Below are 26,389 nucleotides of genomic sequence, written 5' to 3' on the forward strand. Positions count from 1 at the left end.
CAAGTTTAATATTTATATTACATAGTGCAGTGCATTACCATATCCTGATAACATGGGTTATTAAAATCTTCCAATTTAACACTAAGCTTAACTAATTTTAAGTACTATTTACTCTTTTTATTTTTTCTTTTCACCCCAATTCAATAGTTTTAGTTTTTAATTTTATTTTTAGTTTTCACTGAATGAGGGCTAGGATTATAGCCAAAACGTATGGATTTAAAATAAATTTTTGAAAAAAATTCATATTTTTTATTGATGTTATGCCCGATTACTAGATTTTTTAATGTATATATATATATATATATATATATCGCATCAAATTTAATACATTTCTATACAAAATCGGAATATAACAAATAAATAATGTTTATTTGTTATATTGATCGATTTAGCTGTAACTACAACACGAATTTGTTTTCTTTGCTGTCTTGTAGAATGCTTTGCTTTGAATTGATAACATCTCCGATTTGTTAACAAGATCATCTAACTTTTCCCCACGTTCCAAAACAGCTCCTAGCGTGTTATGCTGCAACAAATACAAATAAAAATTATAAATAATTTTTTTTTTATTTTCTTTATGTAGATATCATTATATGTATTATATCATTATATATATTATATCATTATATAGATATCATTATATGCATTCCAGATAAAGATGTTATCATCATTACCAATAATTATAAAAACTTTGATAACAAAAACTACAGTTTTCAGCAGAACTGGAGACAATGAATTCGATTAGCTTTCTATACATCGAACTTATACTTAGCTACCCTATAATGTATAAGAGACAACAATTAATTACCAACGAGTGCAAGAAACCAATCAGTACCAGTCGATACCAAAATTGCCTTTAATACCATCCTCTTAAGATAAAATAGACACAATAATAAATTTAATCGCGCAATATATTAGTCGATAAAAAAATTCGATGACACTAACATCGATCTAGTTAAAATCACACTAATAAATAATGCTCTCCCACTATCATTGTAAATTCAGTCGTATGTCAGGCCTAAGTATCTACCTAAAACAATCTCACTGACCAAAAGATCTGATTAGACCAATAATCATATACCGGTGATAATTTTCGTCGACAAAATTGTTTCATCAGAGTGTGTTATAGAATTTTGATAAGCAAAGAAAAGGGCAACAGGTCCCTGAACGAGTCACATTCGTGATTTTTTAATAAAATGCCAGAATATTTTTAAAATGATGGAATTTAATCGTTATTGATTTTCTTACAAATTGTTGAACACATGTTAAACCTTCATGACACACACACATACACACACACACATATATATATATATATATCTATATATCTAAATATATATATAAATCTCGTGTCACGATGTTGGTTCGCGATGGAACAAACTACTGGACCGATTTTAAATTTTATTGGCTCATCGTGTGCATATATATCCAACTTAGGTTATAGGAAATTTTGAAAAGTAAATTCAAAATATAAATACATAATTTTTATAAATTTCAAAAAATTTTGACAGAAGACCAAAAAAAAAAACAAAACACTAAAATGACAAATGTCAAAATATATGGAAAATTCGAGAAAAAAAGATTAACGATTTGACAGTGCAAAAAATATAATTCAAAAACATCCAACATTTAGATGCAATGCTATATTCAAAATCACTGTTTATAGTTTTAAATCTAATTAAAAATCAATGTTTATAAATTTAAATAAAAGTTGACATTAAAAAAACGTGAATTGACATTTGTCGATATTCATAAAAATTATTAGATAAATAGATTTATAATTTATTTTTATTTGATTTGCTTACGAATTAGTTCGGATACTAAAACTTCCTCAAAACATTATAGATCACAATAAAAAAACGACATATTAAATTTAATATTAATAATAAACAAAATTTTGACGGTTCAGAAAAATTGAATTTTTAACGACTTCAATAAGAAACAAATACGTTAATTATTCCAAGTTTTGTTATAGGCAATATTGTAGATACAAAACATTATTGAAAAATATATTATATGTTAAATTTCGACCAAAAAGGAAATATTTATTGTATTATATTTTTTATAAATTTCTATAAATTTTGACAGAAATTTACTAAAAAAAACAAAACACTAAAATGACAAATGTCAATATTTATGGAAACTTCGAGAAAAACGATTTATGATTTTTGAAAAAAAAATTACAATTCTAAAAATATATTATTTTTACTAATTGAAAAAAGAACAGATATATTATAATATATCCAACAGTTATATCCAAATTAGGCAAAATGCTATATTCAAATTAATAGAAATATATAATGTTTATTGATTTAAATAAATTTTGATAGTTGTAAAATAAAAAAAGGTAAAATGTCATTTATCAATATCTATGAAAAGTATTAGATGAGTAAATTGATAATTTATATTTATTTGGTTTGCTTAACAGATTAGTTCGGAAACTAACACGTCCTCAAAACATAATAGATCAGAATGAAACAGCGACATATTAAATATAACTTTAATCGTAAACAAAATTTTGACAGGTCAAAAGAATTAATATTTTTAACGAATTCAAATAGGAACAAATACATTAATTATTCCAACTTATATTATAAGCAATATTACAAATCACATTTAGGATACAGAATAATAAAATTTATCAAATTGAAATAAATATGGGCGGTTACGAATTTAAAACAAACGCCGAAAATGACGTTTGTTAATATTCCGAGAAATTTATGAATAAATTGATTTTTGATTAAGATATAATTTGCTTAAGTTGTTCATTCAGGTGAACATCACAAAATTAATAGAAATCATGATTGAAAACTGAATATTATATCATATCATATTAAATTTCGAAGTGCCAAAAATCAAACATTTAATAGTTTTGGACTCCCTCTGAACTTTATCCATATTAGTTTCAGGGTTAGTATGAATATGAATTTATAGTCGGAAATTTATATTATAAGTGTTTCGTAAGTAATAAAAAATTTAAAAAAATACATTGAAATCGAAGAGTGTCTAATCATAAATTTATGGAAAATTTTCAAAGAAAATATTAAAGGCTTATAGCAAGTTTCCAATAGTATGTGAAACCATTCCTAAATAAAGCATCGTAGAACATGTTAAAATGTTAGCAAATTTATAAAAATCGCTTGGTTATTCATTATACATTTTGTAATGTACTCATTTATTCAAATGTATAATTATTTCAGTTTATTTATTATTTAAGTTTTAAAAAAAACTTTAATCAATAGTATTGATCCATCATATTCAAATTTCAATCCGGATTTTATTTATTTTTGGATTGATATGAATTTTTTATAACAGAAGGTTTGAAATTTGGTTGCCAAACGGATTCAAATTTCAATCAGATGGATTTTAATAAGGGCCGTTGCAAAGCAAGGCCGGGTATGCTAGTATATATATATATATATATATATATATATATATATATTTGAAATATGTGAGTTTGGTGTTGATATATATTTTGATGAGTTATTTAGAATCGGGCAGTAACACCAAGTAAAAAAACTAAAGTAGTTTTAAAATACTTTATTTATCCATACGTTTCGGTCTTCATCGAGACCGTCATTCAGTGGAAAAACTAAAAGATTTTGTATGATGTAGGAGGAAAATAATATATAAAGTTATAGAACTTATATATAAATACTTACAGAAATTAATTATACAAAAATACACTACACTATTACACTGTGATACACCAAGCTATTAATAACTGGAACATTTAAACTAATTATTTTTTGACAATTTTTGGTTACATTCTAGTGTGTACAAATTGACTAACGTCTAAATCCAACGTGGGGCGCACGTTCCATCGGGGGAAAATTTGTAATTTCAGGGGGGCAATTTGAAAATTTTGGTGATTTTAATGTAATGTAGTATAGTATCGGTAAAACATTTAACAAAAAAATGCTTCTTAGATTTAAAATAATAAGGTGTCCCGGTTTGGCCGGTTATGTAGAGTGTTTGTTGAAAGATGAAATATCAAAACAAACATTTTGGTCAAATTTTGAATTTTTATTTCGGCAAATGGTAAAACCATCATCCCAAAAAATATGTGCTGTTTATGGCGTCGAAGCCTTTAAAAACAGCTATGTTAAAATTGGTTTAAAAAATGTCATTCTGATAATTTTTCACTCAATGCTGCTCTGATTGTCCAGTTAAAGTTTTGGACAAACTAATTAAAGCAATAATCGATTGAGCTAATAGAAACAATTTGTCTATGTTCAAAAATTATTGAGGGTTGGTGAAAATTTTTCTCCACATCCACCAAATGTTCCTGACCACAAACCATCTGATTTAATAAAACACTTAAATTTAAAAAAAAAATCATGATGGTGTCAAATTGTGTCCAATTCAGTTCTTGCTAATAAAAACTAGAAGTTTTATAAACTTTGAATAATGATGCTTCTTGGAAAATAACAAAAGGCCATCGATCAAAATGGTATACATAACAAATTTATTTAATTCTACCCAAAAATTGTCTTTGATTTTCTAACAAAAAATGCGCACTTACTTAGTTGCCAACGATAACTATCAATTTCTATAAAAATATGCGCACTTACTTAGCTGCCAATCTGATAACTAAAAATAATTTAACAAAAAAATATATAATATTAAGATATAATTCCGCTCTGAGAAGAAAATGTCAAGTAGATTAGTTAAGAAATGGCTTCATGAAGAAACTGAAACCAAATGCCCAAATGTAATCATATGTACAAAAATTTTCTATAATTTATTGAAAAAAAGAAAAAGCTTAGATTAGAATCTAATATAAAATCTTTATTCTAGCTTAAGTATTGCATTAAATAAATTTCGAAAAAACAGTAATAAAAATTAGTTTGAAATTTCCGTATGTTGGCTTATTCCGAAATTTTATTTATGATGTTTAATAACAATTTAATAGCGATTTCATCTTAAAAGTTATCATTCACATTTTTTCTGGGAGAAAAAAAATGTATGGGGGGCATAACGGTTTTATAAACTTCAAGGTGGGGCGGGGCCCAAAAAAGGTTGGGTATCACAAACAATCACTGGAATAAATTTGTCAGCTGTCTGATGAGCGGTTTGAAAATGATTGCAGTCTGAAGTTGGTTGCAATACATATCAGCCACCCTGTATATATATATATATATATATATATATATATATCATGTATAAAATTCTTCTGTAACAATGTATGAATGGTTAATCCTCCTAAAGTATTGTTCGGATTTTCATAAATCTTGCGGAAGTTTGTTAAGGGAATTTTCTAGGATTTTTAGATTCTTAGAAATATAGTTAGATTGTAGAAATAAATTGAAAAAATTACAAAAAACCGCTTACCATTGTTTGACCTTGAAAATATTTGAAGCTTAGTTTGACATTAAAAACAAATGAAGACTGGCATTTGCCAAACATTTCTATTCACTTATTGGCTAAGGCAATATTAAAATATAATAAATTCATGATTATAAACAAGGAAAATGTAATGTATACATTATTATTGCCGAAAAGCAGCTGAGATGTGCCAAAAATTAAATTAATATAAGATGCAAATAGTATAACATTTAGAAGAGAAAAATGTTTAATAATGTTTTTCAAAAAAGCAATTACTTTTCAAGCTACTGGCCACTGAATATTTTTTTTTGCGTTTTTCATCGTTTTTTGCAAATATTTCTAAAAATATACATTTTAACGAAAATTATGTAATGAACAAAATTATATCAATTAAAATCTTAATAAATAGGTGTTCTATAAAGTGTTCTAGGAATAATATTAGGCTAGATATGAAAATGTGGTTTTATAGTACTCAAAATAAGCTTTAAAATGAGTATTTCTGCGTGTAAAATAAGTGAGCTATCATGCAGATAAAAGACGCATACTCGCATACAATATTTTTTTTCATTTAATTCAAATGTGTGCCATTTCCACCAAAATTAAAAATAATCGTATTCTTTCTAGAATTAACTTGGTTTAAGAGATCTTGATGGATTCTAGAAAATACCACAACTTTAGTACAAACGATTTTCAAAAAGCTCATGATTTCATGAAAAAAAAATCTATTTAAAAAAATAAAAGATACGTATAAAGGAATATAACTACTGAGTTGTTTTTTCCAAAATGTCAAAGTAGTATACAATGTACCTTTTTGGCGGACTATTGTAAATCCATTAAATTTACTGAATGTCCTATACTGGACAGTTGTAAATAAAAGAGTTAATAAAAAAAAAGGTATATAAATGAAAATTCAAGATCTTTTACTGATCAATTATTGCTTTTTATTATTTTTCTGTCACACAAATATTGATAGTGACAACCAGAGTGTTTTTCGAGTCCTTCAATCCTTTGCCATTTCAAAATAAGAGAAGTTACGGTAAAATCTATGATAGAGAAAGTTGTAGATAGAGTTGTTGTATAGAGAGTTGTAGATAGAGTTGTTGTATTTACTGCAATAATTTTGTTGATCGTAGGTTGAATAGAGCACATGTGAACAGAATTTGATAAATAAATTCACTTCAAATATAAACTTAAGTAATAATGTATATTGAATTATTAGTGAAAAAAAAATTAATTTAGATCGTAAATTACTAAAAGCCAGTTAAAATATGGTACGAATATATAAAAATTATAGGCAACATTATTGAAGCAATTACCTTGGGTAGAAAAATCCAAGATGCTTTCTAAATTTATTATAGCCTTTAAAAGACTTCAATTTTCAATACGTATCTTATGCTATGACCATAAATCACAAAGGCAGATGATGATTTTTTGTATGATACATTTGGAAAATCAATGTTTTAGTCGTGAATAAACAAAAAATCATTCATTTATACATCCACATCTACAGGTATGACTAAAAATTACATAACCCTTGACATTAAAATAAATTGGGCTATTGGAAATAAATTTGTACTATGAATTGCAGCGTTCAATTTTTAATATACATTTTTAATCAACATATTTTTATATTTGTTAAAGGGATAATTAAAGTGTTAACTGTGGGAATTGAGAATCATCATTTTATTTAAAGCAGTTTACATTTAACATCACTCATATATTTGTGTAAATAGTAATTCGAAAAACAATAATTATTATTTTTAACTGAACGGTAAATATTAGTATAGAATATTGAAAAAACGTAGATGTGGATAAATATATATATATATATATATATATATATATATATATGAAGTAGTTCATGGATTGTTTATTCGCCGTGAAATATAGGTACAATATTTATATCGTGCTGTATATCTCTCCTGGCTGCCGGATGGTAGAATAGGCCTTTTGCCTCGATGGCGTGTTCTTTTATTCAGGCCTGAGACGGCCATCTTGATGCGTGCGCATTCCCAAATGCTGCAGGCCCGTATTTAATGCAGGGCTGTACTTGGGTGTCGCCGCACAGCCCCCTACGGTGAAAAAGAAAGAAAATTATTATTCTTTGTAATTCTGAAATCGTACCTGCCGTCCTCGTCTTGTTGTATATTTTTCAGATGTGACGTGCTCTGCTGTTGTGCATTCTTCGGCAGCCGTGTATGCAGGCTTCAGTCTGTCTTTAGAAAAGGATTTTGGCTGGCCCAAAACGTCCAGTTTAAAAGTCTTTTCTCCTCTTTCCAAAACCTTGTAAGGTCCTTTATAAGGTTGCGTCAGAGTCGGCTTTATCATATCTTGCCTGATGAAAACATGACTAGACTTGTCCAGGTCTTTATGGATAAAACTCTTTTTCGGGCTATGAGATGACGTAGGCTGTGGCTTTAAATTTCTAAAGATCCTATGTAATTTATCCATGACGGTTGTAGTTGATATGCCCGTGTGATCTTTAAAAAAATTGAGTGTATCGGTCTATGGCAGTTAACAGATAACGATAATTTTTGCATAGAGGTAATGGACCTACAATATCAATATGTACCTGCATGAACCTTGATGTTGGCACATTGAATTCCTTAATGGGTGTTACGGTATGCCTGCTTACTTTACTCCGCTGACATTTCAAACATTCTCTGGACCAAACCTTACAGTCCCGGCGGATATTTGGCCAAACGAAGCGCTGTGTCACTAGTTTTATTGTTGGTCTAGGCCCTGGGTGACTTAAATTATGCAGGCTGTCAAAAATTTTCTTTCTTAGACTTACAGGTACGAATGGTCGTTCTCTTCCTTGAGATGTATCGCAGTATATGGAGTAGTTTGTTCCTGGAATTTTTCGTTTCTTAAGTTGTAAGGCCGTTTTCATCGATAAATATTGTTTAAGCTCCTGGTCCTCCTTTTGAGCTTTTGCTATCTCGGTAATTTCCAATTGGGAACTGATTGATTCAATTCTAGAAAACAAATCAGCCGGAATATTCTTTGTCCCGCTCACATGTCTAACATCTGTCGTGAATTGTGACATATATGTTATCTGATTGAGTTGAACTGGTGGTAGGCGGTCGTATTTTTGCTGAAAAACATACATAAGTGGTTTGTGGTCGGTGAACCAAATAAAGTTACGACCAATGATTTGATTCTTGAAGTATTGGAATGCTTTATACCCTGCTAAAAGCTCGCGGTAGTACGTTGGCCACGTTCTTTGTTTTTCAGAAATTTTCTTCGAAAAATAAGCGAGAGGTTTCCATTCACCGTTTGTATATTGTTGTAGCACTGCACCCACGGATTTGTCTGAAGCGTCTGTAAATAAAGCAAGTTCTGCATCCGGCAATGGATGTGTTAGTAAGGTAGCTTCAGCGAGATTCTTCTTACAAGCTTCGAAAGCTGCTGTAAGTTTTTCATCCCAGTCAATTTGGCTTGTGTCCTTCGATTTAGGTTTTGATAATAAAACTTGTAAATCTGCTTGGTATCTGGCAGCATTCGGACAAAATTTTCGATAAAAGTTTATCATGCCTAAGAATCTCCGTAATCCTTTTATAGTTTTTGGTTTTGGAAAATTTAACAATGCGGTTATCCTCTCTTTTGGGGGTTTTGTACCATGCTCCGTAATGCAGTATCCTAGGAATGTAACTTCCTTAGCGCCTAGAATGCATTTAGATGGGTTTACTACTATACCATAATCTGCTAAACGTTGGAACAACCTACGGAGATGGTGTTCATGTTGTTCTTCACTTTTGGATGCGATTAGAATATCATCAATATATGGAAAACAAAAATCTAATCCGCTGGTTACTTCGTCCATAAATCTTTGGAAAGTTTGCGCTGCGTTACGTAGGCCGAATGTCATAAAGGGGAACTCAAATAAACCAAAAGGTGTTGTAATTGCCGTCTTGGGAATATCTTCATCGTAAACAGGTATCTGCTGGTATGCTTTCTTAAGGTCTATTATTGAAAATATGTTACAACCTGATAAGTGTTGTGAGTAGTCACTCATGAGCCTGACTGGGTACCTATCCGGGATTGTTCTTGCATTTAATGCTCGGTAGTCTCCACATGGTCTCCATGCATCGTCTTTCTTTTGGACTAGATGTAACGGTGATGACCAAGGGCTACTTGATGGTCGGGCAGTACCTAATCGCACCATTTCTTCAAATTCCTGTTTGGAAATTTTTAACAGCTGAGTTTTTAATGGACGGGTTCGTGCTACCACTGGTGGACGAGGCGAGGTTTTGATATAATGTACTGTTGTATGTTTTATTTGACGTGGAAGTCCTGGCGGTCGCGTCAAAGAAGGAAATTCTTTAAAAATTTCACTAAACTTTGATTTGATATTAACAGTTTTAATGCTTCCCTTTTGTATGGTTCCTTTGTTTATTGTCTTAACCTGTAGGTTTGTAGTACCGTCTACTAGTCTTGAATTCTTTGTGTCGACGATTATGTCGTAATATGACAGAAAATCTGCGCCTATTATGGGTGTTGACACATCAGCAATAACAAAATTCCAGATGAATTTGCGCCTTAGACCTAAGTCGAGATTTAACTGTATATCTCCATATGTACGAATCTCGGTATTGTTTGCTGCAGACAGTTTGTAATCGGACTCGAAAACTTTGCGTTGTATAAACATACGTGGGTATATACACAGATCACTACCTGTGTCTATCAAAAATGGTACTTTGGTTGGTTTATCTGAGATGAACATGCGGCGTGAAAGTGCTTGACAAACACTTGCCGCATTTAGTGCCTGTTTTCTTCGTTTCCCGACATTTTGCATGGTTGCGTGCATTTCTTAGCTTTATCTCCAAATTTGTAGTGGTACCAACACGTATCAAATCTTTGCCTGCTACCATTTCTTTGGCGTGAAAAACTTCTTGTGCGCGAGATTTTCCTAGAACGAGAATTATGCCGATATCTAGGACGTCTATTTTGCAATTCAGCTACCATTTTTGTTAGGTCTTCTACTCGTTTTAATAATTCAGACGTTGTACTGTCGGTAAGGCTTGTTGCGGCTACTGTTGGCGCGATGTTAACCTCACCGATGCTATCTGCTATGGCGGCCAGGTCTTCAATTTTCATGGTCGGATGTGCCTTTAATATTTGTTGTGTATGCGTAGGTGTTCTTTGTAGCCACAAGGTTCTTAAAATGTTCTCATCTAGTAGTGGACCGGCCAATGATGTTAGATGTCGTAAAAATTGCGACGGTTTTCGATCACCCAGTTCCTCTTGCTGTAGCAACCTTCGAATCTTTTGGTCCTGTGACTGTGATAAACGTTGTATTATTTCTTTCTTTAACTTAGTATAGGGCTCGACTTTCGGTGGATTTAATATTATATCTTCCACTTCACTGGCTAATTTGTCATCTAAATATGATAATATAAATTCATATTTGACATCTTCTGTTTTTATTCGTGATCGATTAAAATGTGCCTCGATCATCGCGAACCATAATTGAGGTTTTTCATACCAAAATGTTGATATAGGCCTCGAAATTCCATGTGATACGCCTGCATTTGCGTCGTTTGGATTTTCTGATTTCACTGTCTTATCTTCTTCACTCATTTCACAAATAATTGAGAAAAACAAATTAAATATTCACTAAAAAAAATGTCACTGAATGTTCAAAAAAAAAAGAAAAATTACACTTCTATTAAAAAAAAATAAAAACTCACGTCACCAACTATTATATCACGTCGGGTGTCACCAATGAAGCAGTTCATGGATTGAAACAGTTTTGGTATAGTTTATTATTGTTTATTCGCCGTGAAATATAGGTACAATATTTATATCGTGCTGTATATCTCTCCTGGCTGCCTGAGACGGCCATCTTGATGCGTGCGCATTCCCAAATGCTGCAGGCCCATATTTAATGCAGGGCTGTACTTGGGTGTCGCCGCATATATATATATATATATATATATATACGAGTATATATATATATAGAATAATAAAATACAGTAATAAAATAAAACAAACAGAATTAAAATTATACGTAGCAAACCAGTTAAAATTATTTTTTTATAAAATTTGACACTAAGAACAATATATATATATATATATATATATATATATATATATATTTGTTTTCAGAACAAAATATTTTTTTTCTTAGTGTCAAATTTTATAAAAAAATAATTTTAACTGGTTTGGTACGTATAATTTTAATTCTGTTTGTTTTATTTTATTACTGTATTTTATTATTCTATATATATATATATATATATATACTAGATGACCCGACAGACGTTGTCCTGTACGCACCTCAACGTTTTTTTAATATCCTATACTAATATTTATACCGTTCAGTTAAAAATAATCATTATTGTTTTTCGAGTTACTATTTACACCAATATATGAGTGATGTTAAATGTAGTACTGTTTCAAATAAAATGATTATTCTCAATTCCAACAGTTAACACTTTAATTATCCCTTTAACAAATATTAAAATATGTTCAATAAAATTATATATTAAAAATTATACACTGCAAATTTATTTTCAATAGCTCAATTTATTTTAATGCCAAGGATTATACAATTTTTCAGTCATACCTGTAGATGTGGATGTATAAATGAATGATTTTTATTTATTCACGGCTAAAACATTGATTCCAAATTTATCATCATGTATTTATTGTCATAGCATAGATACACGTGTTGAAAATTAAAATCTTTTAAAAAATATAACAAATTCAGAAAGAATTAATATATAGCATGCGGTCAACGTACAATATCACCTTGGATTTTTCTACGCAAAATAATTGCTTCAATAATGTTGCCTACAATTTTTATAATTTCGTATCATATTTTATGTGGCTTTTAGTATTTTAATATCTAAATTGCATTTTTCACACTAATAATTCAATATACATTATTACTTAAGTTCATATTTGAAGTGAATTAATTTGTCAAATATTGTTCAAATGTGCTCTATTCAACCTACTATCAACAAAATTATTGCAGTAAATGGAGAGGAAAAAAGCGTATGCCCAGCTAATCTTAATCTAAAGTTCAGAAGTGAAAACAATTTGCATTTCGTAACCACCCCCCGCATTAATTGGATTATAACTCTTTTAATTCTGATTTTATCATAACTTGTAATATACTATTTTAAGGGTGATTAAATGAGCTACAACTTTTTCTATCATAAATTTTACCGTAACTTCTCTTATTTTGAAACGGCGAAGGGTTAAAGGGCTCGAAAGACACTCCGGTTGGTCAGCCGCGCACTCTTTAAACAATTAGAACTCTATCAATATTTGTGTAACAAAAAAATGATAAAAACCAATAACCAGTCTGAAAAATATCTTGAATTTTTATATATAAATATACTTTTATACGTATTCTTTCAGAGATATTATAATGAGAAATTGGTTGTTTTATTTAATGGATTTTTTTATGAAATCATGAGTTTTTTGAAAATCGATTGTACTAATGTTATGGTATTTTCTAGAATCCATCAAGATCTCTCAAACCAAGTTAATTCTAGATGGAAAACGATTATTTTTAATTTTGGTGGAAATGGCACTCATAAACTATTTGATTTAAATGAAAAAAAAAATTGTATGCATCTTTTAATTGCATGATAGCTCACTCATTTTACACGCAGAAGTACTTCTTTTAAAGCTTATTTTGAGAACTATAAAAACCCATTTTCATAATTAACTTAATATTGTTCCTAGAACACTTTAAAAATTAAAAAAAAATTAAAATAGCGATTTATTAGGATTTTTATTGATATAATTTTGTTCATTACATGATTTTCGTTAAAATGTATATTTTTGAAGATATTAGCAAAAAACAATAAAAAAAGGCAAAAAAGAAACAAATTTTCAGTAGCCAGTAACTTGAAAAGTATTTGCTTTTTTGTAAAACATTATTAAACATTTTTCTCTTATAATTAGTTCTTTTATCCACAGCCAACGTTATTACACCACTGAAAAGAAATGGTATCCCCACGGGTAGTGCAAAGGAGTCTAAATTGTTTTCCCTTTTGAACTTGAGAGTAAGATGAACCTAATTCCAAACGAATTGGAAAACAGTAAAAAAAAGTTCAGACCCAAAGCGCTCCATTGAGTAAATATTCCGTACAAAATGCCAACCATATGAATTTTTGACACAATGGTCTGACAATCTAATAATTTTTTGAATAAGTAATTTTTTTTGTATTGTGACATGATTGTGACTTAGTATAGTAAGGCAAAACGACTGCAAATTGAATATTTTTGAGTGCAATCACTTATGGCTCATCTTCTTTGCACGAATTCGTACGGCGAATCTGTTCGCAAAGTGCGCAAACAAAATTATTGCAAGCAAAAGCAAAGCACGCGTACGTTGAGAACACGATTCGCCGTGCGCGTCAGACGCATGCGCAGACTGTAGACGCCTGTTATATTATTTGCATCTTATATTAATTTAATTTTTGGCACATCTCAGCTGCTTTTCGGCAATAATAATGTAGACATTACATTTTCCTTATTTATAATCATTAATTTATTATATTTTAATATTGCCTTAGCCTATAAGTGAATAGAAATGTTTGGAAAATGACAGTTGTCATTTGTTTTTAATGTCAAACCATGCCTTAAATATTTTAAAGGTTAAACAATGATAAGCGGTTTTTTGTATTTTTTTCCATTTATATCTACAATCTAACTATATTTCTATGAATCAAAACATTCTAGAAAATTTCCCGAACAAACTTCAGGAAGATTCATGAAAATCCGAATTATAGTTTAGGAGGTTTAATGAAACTTACATTGTTACAGAAGAATTTTATATATAATATATATATATATATATATATATATATTTGAATAGTCTTGAATTTGATGTTGATATAATATGTTTAATTTGAGTTCAAAAGTCGGGCGTTACATCAATAAAAATAGTAAGAGTTTTTAGAAATTTATTTATTTAAAATCCATACGTTTCGGCTAGCATCTTAGCCTTCATTCAGCGGCAATGAATTTAATTAAAAAAATTAAAACTAAATAAATAATATGTAAGAAATCTCATAGAAAAACAATAATAATAATAATAATAATAATAATAAAAAACACAATTTTGTTTCCTAATATATCATATAAAAACATTATTATTATTAATTATTGTTTATTACATTAACATTAATGTTTTCATTTTAAGCAAATTTAAGCAAAAAAATAGAGAGATTGAAAATTAAAATCTGAAGAAACAAACAGTTTTTGATGGGGTATATATATATATATATATATATATATATATATATATATATATATCGTCACATTGTTTGGCCGCGATGGACGCCTAAAATACTGAACGGATTTAAAATTTGATTTGTTCACCGTGACTCAAATCATATGTGCCTATGTGACTTTTTTTTACCCATACAAATCGATCCGCCCTAATATATATATATATATATATATATATATATATATATATATATATATATATATATATATACGGAGTTTGTGTAACAAGTAAACACTTGTTACACAAACTCCAAGCTGAAAACATGTTTCGTTTGGAATAAGCTTTTTTATAATTAAATATATAATTTATTTCTATTTTTATTTTAATTTTACAATTATTTTAAATTTATCATAACTCGACGTTTATCAATTTGTGTTTCATAATTTTTTCGTGCAATTTTAGTGTTATTTTTGTGTTTTTTCAATTTATTTGTATGCACTGAAGACCCGAAACGTATGTTTTCTGAATAAAACATTTTCTTTCAATAAAACTGTTTTTAATTACTGGATGGATGCCAAAGAACAATTTTATATATATATATATATATATATATATATATATATATATATATATTAATTGTTTAATATGAACAAAACAGCACTCAGATTTGTTTAACACAACTTTATTTTATGATTACAGACGTTTCGTTCCACTCATATCATAAAATTCTATATATATATATATATATATATATATATATATATATTATTATTATTTTGCCAAAATTCTGTTAGATGAAAACATTTTAGTATCAGGCTCATCCTTACACTCCTTCAAATTTTTTTCTACGAACATTAAATCTTCTACCCTATGCAATTCCAATACTAACGTAGTTTATTCTGTTTCTTGTAACGACTGTGCTTTCCAATATATTGGACAAACCTCACAATATGTACACAAAAGAATGAGACAGCATGAACTAAGTGTGGTCCACCATGAACAAAAAAATTTCAAAAGTACCCTAGTACAGCACTCTATTGAAAATGCCCACTCGTATCACTTCACTCCAAAGATCTTATATCATGAAAGTTGCATCTTTAGGAGATTATTTGCGGAAAGTTGTCTTATTCTTATGAACATTTCTAATAGTGTCAACATTAGATCAGATTACAACCTATTACATGATTCTTATTTAAATTTTTTACACTTTTTGACAAACAATTAATATCGAATTCCATTTAAGATCAATAATTTAAGTATTCACTTCCAAACGTATAAAAAACACACACATACAATCTTACATTTCTCAAGTGTTTACACGTGTTCGCATGACTCAGTTCCAGTTCATTGCCAACAACCGATCTCATAACATCGAGAAAATAATATTGTTTTGGTTTTCTAATAATATTTTAAAAAAGACAAAACTTATAGTAATTTTTATTTACAAAATTTACCTATTCGGCTGAAAAATAACTCATAAATTCATTTTTTGTTAAAATCTTGTTTAGTGAAAAAGTGCTAACGGATATTCAAACATACAGGTAATTAATTCAATTTTGTCATTAATCTTTTCTTAAAATTATCCATAACTTTAAAAAAAAAAATTTTTTTTATCACATTTAATATCCTGTTATATAAATCCACTCATTTATTTTTATCATTTTCATTTTGATCATATTATCATATTTCTGTACATTATTTTTTCAACTAATTTATTAATTAACTAGCTGTAAGTGGAATTCTGTCTTGAGGCAATTATGGCATCGTGCCTTAAGGCAAATTGCTGCCGTACCGTAACGAAATGTTCGTGGAATACTGAATGTTTTCAAATAGATTATTCTAAATATTGTAACATTGTATAATATTTATAAGAATTATATAAACTGTATTGCAGAGTTGAAATTATTTGTAAAGTATATTAGAAATATAGTCAGAATTAAAAATGAAATCTGAAATATTTTCGATATAAAAAACTAAAAAAAAAAAAAAAAAAAAAAAAAAAAAAAAAATGGAAAAAAATTTTTTTTTTTCAAAATCAATTATTTTGTTAAGACAAGCAGAAAGTTCTTTGAATCAATTGAATCGGACGCTTAGTTCTCTCAAAAACTGCCATTTTTTGTACATTTAGCTCTGTATCTCCGAAATGGCTGGGCCTGCCTTTGCGAAAAACTAATAACCCCTTCTCCCAATCATTACTAATTGAATGTTTTTTAGATCATTCAAATCGGATGCTCCGTTCACTCAAAAACTCGATTTCTATTTTCTGCACTCTTTGCTCCGTATCTCCGAAACGGCTGGACCTGCCTTCGCCAAAAACTAATCAGCTCTTTTCTCTATCTATAGGAATCGAATGTTTTTTAAACCATTCAAATCGGTTGATCCGTACGCCCGAAAACGTGGACGAAAATTTGTATCCATACATACATACACACACACACACACACACACACACATCCATTTTTTCTGAAGTATGCCAAAACGTTCAGAAACCTTCAAAACGTCGAGAAATGTAAAAATTTTCAATTCCGATTTTCGGCCCATTACAATAACTTACCCTACGGGAAGTTAAAAAATCCATTTTCTTTTCCTAAACATATTGTTTGCTCAAATCTCATCAAGATCATGTTTCTTGACAGATGTCCTGAAGATGGAACGTACCTAGTTCCGAAATGTCGACAGTAAATAAATAAATAAAAAAATAACGAAATAGTTTATTTAAAACACTTTTTTTGTTTTTTATTACTTTTTGGATTCTTGTTCGAAACTCTACATATATATATATATATATATATATATATATATATATATATATACATATATATATTCTTGAGATGTTAATTTGCAGCCAAATCGTCGAAGTAAAAAAAACACTGAATAATTGAACTATCTATTTAGTACGTTTCGACACGGTATGTGTGCAATCGTTCAACATATTTTTACAATATCTAAAAGAGTTTATTACAATATTTAAAAAATTGAATTGTAAATATATTATAGATTAAAATAAATTAAATAAGTAAAAAATGAAAAAACATACGCAAAATATTGAACTAACATTATTTTAAAAAGCACAAAACAATAAAATAAAGTATTTAAAAATTAAAACAAATAGTTTGGAGTCTCGCTACATGTTTAACAATGAATGACTGAGTCATTTACTTGCAAAACAAATTTAGAGAAGTTTAGTTTTTCGTTTGCAAAAATAGGTATCGTTTTTTGGCATTTGTCAAAATTAGACCTTTCATCGATGTTTTCTCAAAAACGCCTAAACCGATTTCAGAAATTTAAAAGCCATTTGATGTATCTCAATGACTATCGTTTGTCAGTTTTGTGCGACGATCTGCCAAACCATTTCTTTGTAATTTGAAAAAAAGTGTTGAACTTTTCGTCCACATTTTAGCTCATACTACCAAATCGATTTTAAAAAATCAAAAACTGTTCGAAAGATATTAGTTGGGAATGATACTGATTAGTTATAGATGAAAATCTACCGAGCCGTTTTCTTGTAATTAGCTGATGAAAAAAAAATTTAAGCTGATTTTTATGAAACTTTTTTTAGCGATATATATCATGGTCTTATAGAAATGTGGGAACCATCTATATAAGAGGTTTGACAACTGATGGCATCACAAGTTTATGCCTCAACTTCAATTGTGTCACCGCTTGTGGGACCCGCCTACGTTGCACCAGATGACACCATGATATACCCTTTAGACATCCCCACTCCTTGTTGCTGAGAGTATTTAACGCATAGCGCAACACAGACTAATTCTCTTTCACCTCAACCATTCAAGGAGTCAACAACTACTGACCTGGGACCACGGACAGTAGCCAGCCAGAATAAGAAAATAATAAATTATAATTTCATTGTAAATTTATCTAATATAATAAATAATATTATATATTATTATTTGAGTTATTCAAGTGGAAATATATGTGAAAGATACTCACATAATTGTTGATCCCGACGTGATATTCTGATCTGAAGATGAAAAAATCAGGTATGAACTCTGATAAAACGCCTTCCAAGACACCGAAGGGTTCCACATCTGAACCTGCCTCAAATCATGTATCCACAAACGACACAATTAACAGAGTTGCAGTAAAAATACCACCGGACTATCGCGCACTTAATGCGAGGACGGTGCCAGATAGATATCCAGTCCGTCACATTCACGATTTCTCAACAAATCTCCAGGGATGTAATACATTTTCTGTTATAGATTTAGTGACGACATACATGCAAATACCGGTAGAAGAAAAGGACGTACCAAAGACAGCAATATCAACGCCTTTTGGCCTGTTTGAGTTTCCATTCATGTCTTTCGGTCTCAGAAACGCTGGACAGACCTTTCAGCGCTTCATAGACGAAGTGTTGATAGGATTAAATTTTTGTTTTGTTTACATAGATGATATTTTAGTTTTTTCCAGAAATGAACAAGAGCATCGAGTGCATTTACGAGCAATATTTAAACGCCTTCACCACCATGGAATTATAATAAATCAGACAAAAAGTACCTTTTGTGTCCCGCTAATTTAGTTTTTGAGATACGAAATTTCCGCAACAGGGACCAAGCCACCATCTGAACGTATCGAAAATCTGAAGAATTTTCCTCGTCCAGAAACCGTAAAGTCCCTTAGACAATTTTTAGGTATGCTCAATTATTATTGCCGTTTTTTACCAAACGCTGCTTCAAACCAAGCAATACTTCACGATGCAATATCATCTATCAAAGACAATAAATCTATCTCCCGGACTCCAGAACTGGAAAAAGCATTTCAATCCTGTAAAGACAAACTTGCGTAAGCAACGCTACTCCAACATCCAATTCATGGTACTAAATTAGGATTATTTACAGATGCTTCCCAGCAGGCAGCAGGCAACCCCTAGCATACTTCTCTAAAAAGTTGACTCCACGTCAATCGACATGGCCAGCTTATTACAGAGAATTACTAGCGGTATATCTTGCTGTACAGCACTACAGGCACATCCTTGAAGCACATCAATGCTTCATTCTTAATGCACAATATACACTGATCACAAACCATTAACTTTTGCATTCTACCAATGCTATGAAAAACTTCCGCCAGTTCAATTAAACCATCTAAATTTTATTTCACAGTTTACAACAGACATAAAATACATCAGGGGCCAGGAAAATATCATAGCTGATACACTGTCACGAGTCGAAGCCATTACAAAAGATAATTTACTTAATTTCAAAATCTTAGCACAGCACCAGAAAGATGATGCAGAACTTAAACGCCTTTTGTTTCAAGACACTAAACTACAATTAGAAGAAATTCCAGTACCAGGCACAAACATAAAGTTGTTTTGCGACACGGCAAAGGCTCAGCCACGACCTTATATCCCGGTACCACTGCGGAGACAAATATTTAACTCATTACATGGTTTGAGTCACCGTGGAATACCAGCAACTTCGCGTCTAATTACTGCACGGTACGTATGGCCATCTATACAGAAAAACTGCCACGATTGGGCTAGAGTTTGTCAAGATTGTCAAAAGTCCAAAATAACACGGCATGTACATGCACCTCACGGTACATTTCCCTTGCCAACAGCAAGATTTGCACATGTACACATCGATATAATTGGTCCTTTACCTCCTGTTAACTACTATAAATATGGTTTGACAGCCATTGATCGATTTACCAAATGGCCAAAAGTATACCCACTACAAGGAATATCTGCAGAAGAAGTAGCGGTTGGATTTTTATCATGCTAGATATCCCGCTTCGGAGCACCAGTCAAAATAACGACGGATCGAGGTACTCAATTTGAATCTGAATTATTTAGATCATTAAATAAATTGACAGGCACCATTAGAATCAGGACTTGCAGCTATCATCCATGTTCCAACAGACTAATAGAGTTATTATTACAGAACAGACGCTTCCATCGACAACTCAAGGCTGCGATAATGTGTTACAAAAACAACACATGGTTGGAAGTAGGGAATTCAATACCGGTATACCGAATTACCGGTAAACCGCACTATTTTTCGGCGGTATTTTTATCGGAATTTACCCCAAAAATACCGGTATTTTCGGTATATATCTATTCTTCGAAATTATAACTGGGAAAATGTTATTCGGCAAAATGTTACTTTGATCGATACCAAATTTAGGTTTTGAATTTAAATAACATAAATAAAAAATAATATAACCTAGAAAATGTTTTATAAAGACCAATGAGTACATAATTATACAAATGAGATCTATCAGAGCACCGTGTTTGAAAAAAATATGCCAAAAATGCATTTTCATGTTAACATTTCAAAAAAGTTGATATTTAGTTTCTAGTAAAACTTGCGGCCCGTTCAATAACGTTTTTGTATATAAATAAAACTTCAAACAAAACTACTTACCACAATTTAATCATAATTAAATAATATTGACGTAAAACATCCTATTAAATGTAATTGAACATCATCCGTCAAAAACGTTTGACATTTCAAGTATTAGCTACCGTCCGTTGTTTTATTTACATTACTCTTCAACAAAAATTTTCAAATTAAAAATGTAAAGTTTCTACGCGATTTTGAAATAATATCTCACCTTTCCGACCATCTCTGGATTGGCATGAATTTTTCAAGGCTAAGACTGGTCAAATCGGTTTAGCCGTTTTCGAGTTTTACTTGGACATTTGAAAGAGAGCTCCATTTTTATATATAAGATATATAATTACTAAATATTTTTGCTTCTTATTACAATTATAAAATATTTTTCGAAAACGTTTCGAAGTTTGAAAATACTATAGAAGCATCACATTGTTTTAAATAACAATACTCAACAATTATAGTAGCTTATTATCTCGACAAAGTATCCGATCTTAAATTAATGTAGAAAAATTATTTTTTTAAAATATTGGAAATTATGCTAATTTAGCACATCGGATAGAGACAATACAGTTTATTATAATAATGTAATATGATCTTTTATGAGTTTTTAGTCTTTCTTACTCATAAGTTTGTTTTTGGTGAAAAGTTCTCAATACACTCGATAGTAATAACGAATTAATTAAATTAGATATAATTTTGTTAAATGATTATTCAAAAAAATAAACTTATTGTTTTATTTTAATGTTTTTATTGTTTAGTTGAATATAGTTGTAGTTGTATATACATTTTTTTATATTTATACTAGTAACTTTCAATTTTGTTTACGTTTGTTTAAGATAATAAAAATACCGGTAATTTACCGGTATTCCGTTTTTAAAATGAAAAATTACCGAAATACCGGTATTGAAATTTTCCATCGGTATTGCATTCCCTAGTTGGAAGCACTTCCGCTAATTCTATTAGGCATTCGAAACGCTTACAAACCTGATATAAAGACATCAGCAGCTGAAATGGTGTATGGTGAACCACTCCGCCTTCCTTTTTTTGAATTACATAAAAATTCTCAAAATTTAAGACATCCGGCTGATTTACTCTCGAGACTTCGATAACACGTAGCGCATCTTCAACCAAGTAAATCTAGAAATCACACAAACAACAAACCATTTATTTTTCAGGACCTACAAACATGCATGCATATTTTTCTCCGCGACGATACTATCAGGAAGTCACTCCAACAACCATATCAAAGTCCATACATAGTTTTCAAGAGAGATGATAAAACAGTAACCAAACGAACTCAGAAAGGCAGTACACGGGTGTCCATCGATCGCATCAAACCAGCCTACATCATCGCAGATCCAGTAGACCAACCAATCATCACCAAAGCAAAGAACAACTATTTCACTCGATCAGGCCGAAAAGTTCATTTTCGAATACCATGACCTCCAGTCTCCGCGGGGGGCTCATGTGGGAACAATCTATATAAGAGGTTTGACAACTGATGGCATCACAAGTTTATACCTCAACTTCAATTGTGTCACCGCTTGTGGGACATGCCTCCGTTGCACCAGATGGCACCACAATATACCCTTTAGGCATCCCCACTCCTTGTTGCTGAGGGTATTTAACGCATAGCGCAACACAGACTAATTCTCTTTCATCTCAACCATTCAAGGAATCAACAACTACTGACCTGGGACCACGGAGAGTAGCCAGCCAGAAGATGAAAATAATAAATTATAATTTCAATGTAAATTTATCTAATATTATATAATAATATTTGATTTATTCAAGTGGAAATATATGTGGAAGATATCCACATAACTTACTAAAATATTATGGCCTTACGACAAGTAGTTTAATTTTAAAAATTCAAAGTTTGAGAAAATGAGTAGTTTTGTTGACGTTTGTTAAAATTAAAATTAGATGATATACTTGGTACAACGATATTACTTGGTTTTAATTAACATACTACACCATTAACGTCCTACGAAAACTGGTTCGATTATAATATTGATTTGTGAAAATTTGCTTTTAGAAAATACTCCGAGTTAACGTGTTCGTTCGTTTTTAATTATGTGTAATAAATCCACTCGGAATACTTCTAATCACTCGTTAATTAATTTATTTTTTATTGATTAAGTCGATTATTTACACATATCGGGAAGTTCATGTAACTTGCCTCAAGGCAAAATAGCAATACCAACTAGTTTTTATTTTGTTTAATTTATTATTTATTAAAAATTGTCATATAACTTGATGTTATATTAATTGGTGTTCATATCTTTTTGTGTATTTTGTGTTTTTCTCTTTAATTTATTTGTATGCAATGAAGATGGGTTAAATTTTGACCCAAAACATATGATATTACAATAAAAACATTTTTCTACAATAAAATCGTTTTAATTATTGGATGAATCCCCAAGAACAACTTTATCATATATATATATATATATATATATATATATATATATATATATATATATATACAAATATATAGTTAGAAGTCAACCATAGAAAACTTACAAGTATTATTTTGGTTTCATCCAAATCTTCCTGAATTCTAGTCATAGCATCTGCCTCCTTTGGATTCTGCCAATGTGTTAGATGTGCTGCCAGAACATTAACGGGATATATGGAACAAGCCTCAGGACCTTACAGAAGAAGCAATATATATTTAAGTATATTAAAATTTTCTATCAATAAAATATTTGTTTTAAAATAAGTTAAAAATTAAAAGTAAGCTAATTTTTTGCTCAAACCTTTTTGCCACGATTCCGGAGAAATTTTTCCCGCAAACTCATCAAGTATTTTAGTGATCATTGTATGTGCCACGCGACTCGGATACTCATGATCTGATACAACAACACCTGCTAAACCATCACCTCTTACATATACATGGCATGTATATTCTAAATTAAAAAAATAGATCAAAAATATTATTATAGCATGTCATAGTAATTTAAGGCAAGGGTCTTATTATTTACAAGCAAATATTCAATAGTTAAAAGATGACAATCCTGTAAATTGGCATTTAAAACTGAGCCAAGACTATTGATCAAAATTTTCGTGTAATTTATAGTTATATCAATGAATAAATAAAAATAATAAATTAAAGTTTGTAATATAAACATATTACATAGTTACAATTAAATAGTCACGCGACTTTTAGATTTTGTAAATGTATCATGGAGGGCATATGGTTTTAAACATTTAATTATGATATACACGTATATATATATATATATATATATATATATATATATATATATATATACAGTACAGGCCAAAAGTTTCCGGACACATGAAAAAAATCTCATTTTCTGAGTTTTTAGCTATATTTTTCATATAAAAATAATTTTATTCAAGTTAGTTTTGTACATTCTACGTAGTATGAATATTTAGTGACTGATTTGTAACCAATTTTTGAGAAATGATAAACTAATTAGCAATGAAAATGTTAAAATGTCACTGCAGTCGTTTTTCCTGAATGTATGTAATATGTATATGTTATATGTATATATATGTATATGTACATGATGATTGTTTTTCAAGTTTCAAACATATTTGATATATTTGCACCCAATTATTTGAATTAAAACAACAGTATTTCATGATGACATACGTCAAGAATCATCAGTATGTATACATATTGAAGAATTAAAAAGATAAATAAAGAATTGAATCAATTTATCTTTTTTGATACAACGAATTGGCTGCAAACTATATATATATATATATATATATATATATATATATATATATATATATATATATATATATATATATATTTACTATATACTATACAGTAGACCCCCAGTAATCCGGCCCCTGTCTAGTCAGGCACCCCTTGTAATCCGACATTGATGAATATTGGCATGCTTCTTAAATTGCTTACATATGTAGTTGATTCATAGTTTTTGATTATTTTAGTATGTATGTATGTATGTACATTTGTTTGTACAAAATTATTTCCTAACGTAAAGTTATTGCATATTTCTTGTGAGTTTTATAGCATTAATGACGTTAATTTTATAATAAAACTTTATATAGTAAGCTCTCTATTGTGAATTTACTAAATTTGACATATATACATAATAAAGTATGATTTGTACTTCAGAGTACATTATATGTATTTATTATAAAGAATCATCATTGGATCTACAATTTGTCGGATTACAAGGTACTATTTTGTAAAAAAATTGGACTATAAGGGGTCTTAGGAAGTTCTCTACAATCCGACAAATTCGATAGTTTGACACTGCCCTGCAAAATGATTGTCGGACTACCGGGGGTCCACTGTATATATATATATTATATGTATATATATATATATATATATATATATATATATATATATACACCTAACCCCATTTTATATGGTAGGTACTTGTTTTATACATTTTACACGGTTTTTGAGAATAGAATTTTTTTAACAAAGTATATTAATGAGAATAGAATTTTTTTAATGAAGTATATTAATTTTGTATTTACTTTAGTCTATTCATTTTAGTAGTATAATAAGTAGATCAGTTGGAAACTCCCCGTTTTATGATCAAAATTAAATGTTGAGAGTATATAAGCTAGTTTGTTTCAAGTGACAGTGATTAAATTTGAATGAAAATAGAATGTTAAGTCTTATTTATCGTAATCAGCGGGAATTTTAATTTCTATTTATAAAGAAAATATTCAAAATAGATTTTATTTATATTACTTTCATCATTGGAATAAATTAATATTTTTATAAATTATTAAATGGTTTGATATCAATTATATTAATATTTATTTATCGTTCAATGTGTTTGTTATTTATTATATTAAAAACTGACAAAAAGAGGTTTCTATAGTGATTTTCGTTTAGCAAGGTTTTACCATAAAAATGTGAATTTTTCGTGTAAAGCGGGTGATAGGTGTATATATATTATTCATCATATATATATATATATATATATATATATATATATATATTTATAGACTATAATACAATATTCACAATTACGTGCCATTTTCTTTCACTGACTGCCTAGCCGCTGCTTGTGTACGTTCCACAATAGTTTGACTGACAAACCCTAGAAACTCTTGAACAGATCCTCTTTGAAAAAAACTGAAGCTCTGTAATTCATATACTGATTTAAGTAGGGAGACACTTGTGGAGCCTTTGTAAAGAATACTGGCCGAATATAATTTAACCATTTTATTATATTATTATTGAAATATTAAAACGACTAATTAACTAAATTTACTACTAAATCTACGACTAAATTAATTTCAATCACAATATGCCTAATAATATGTTGACGATATTTCATTTACTAATAGTAACATTCTAAAAATGTCAAATTGACAAAAGTAATCAAACTGAAGTCAATAGCAAAGACCAGACTAATGTCATTCTGTGTTCTGATTCTGACCTAATGAAGTTAGTCGCGATGACAGCATGACAGCAACGCGTTGAACAAAGATAAAAGCCTAGACACAGACAATATTAGAATCATGGCCGGTA

The 26,389-nt window shown here is 29.6% G+C and overlaps 1 protein-coding gene across 1 annotated transcript; it reads right to left on the reverse strand.

Annotated features, from left to right (window-relative positions):
- Positions 1-332: 332 nt before the first annotated feature.
- Positions 333-26,154, reverse strand: LOC113366244 (synaptobrevin homolog YKT6-like). Its single transcript, XM_026607819.1, has 4 exons — positions 25,890-26,154; positions 23,649-23,798; positions 23,413-23,540; positions 333-526 (listed from the first exon to the last, which is right to left on the reverse strand). Exons 1-4 carry the CDS (start codon positions 26,077-26,079, stop codon positions 389-391), a joined length of 606 nt encoding a protein of 201 aa, XP_026463604.1. The 5' UTR covers positions 26,080-26,154; the 3' UTR covers positions 333-388.
- Positions 26,155-26,389: the final 235 nt, after the last annotated feature.

This window comes from Ctenocephalides felis, unplaced genomic scaffold (genome assembly GCF_003426905.1).
Source record: "Ctenocephalides felis isolate EL2017-DRISC unplaced genomic scaffold, ASM342690v1 CF-g0.4_SCAFFOLD_01170, whole genome shotgun sequence".
Classification (NCBI taxonomy): domain Eukaryota; kingdom Metazoa; phylum Arthropoda; class Insecta; order Siphonaptera; family Pulicidae; genus Ctenocephalides; species Ctenocephalides felis.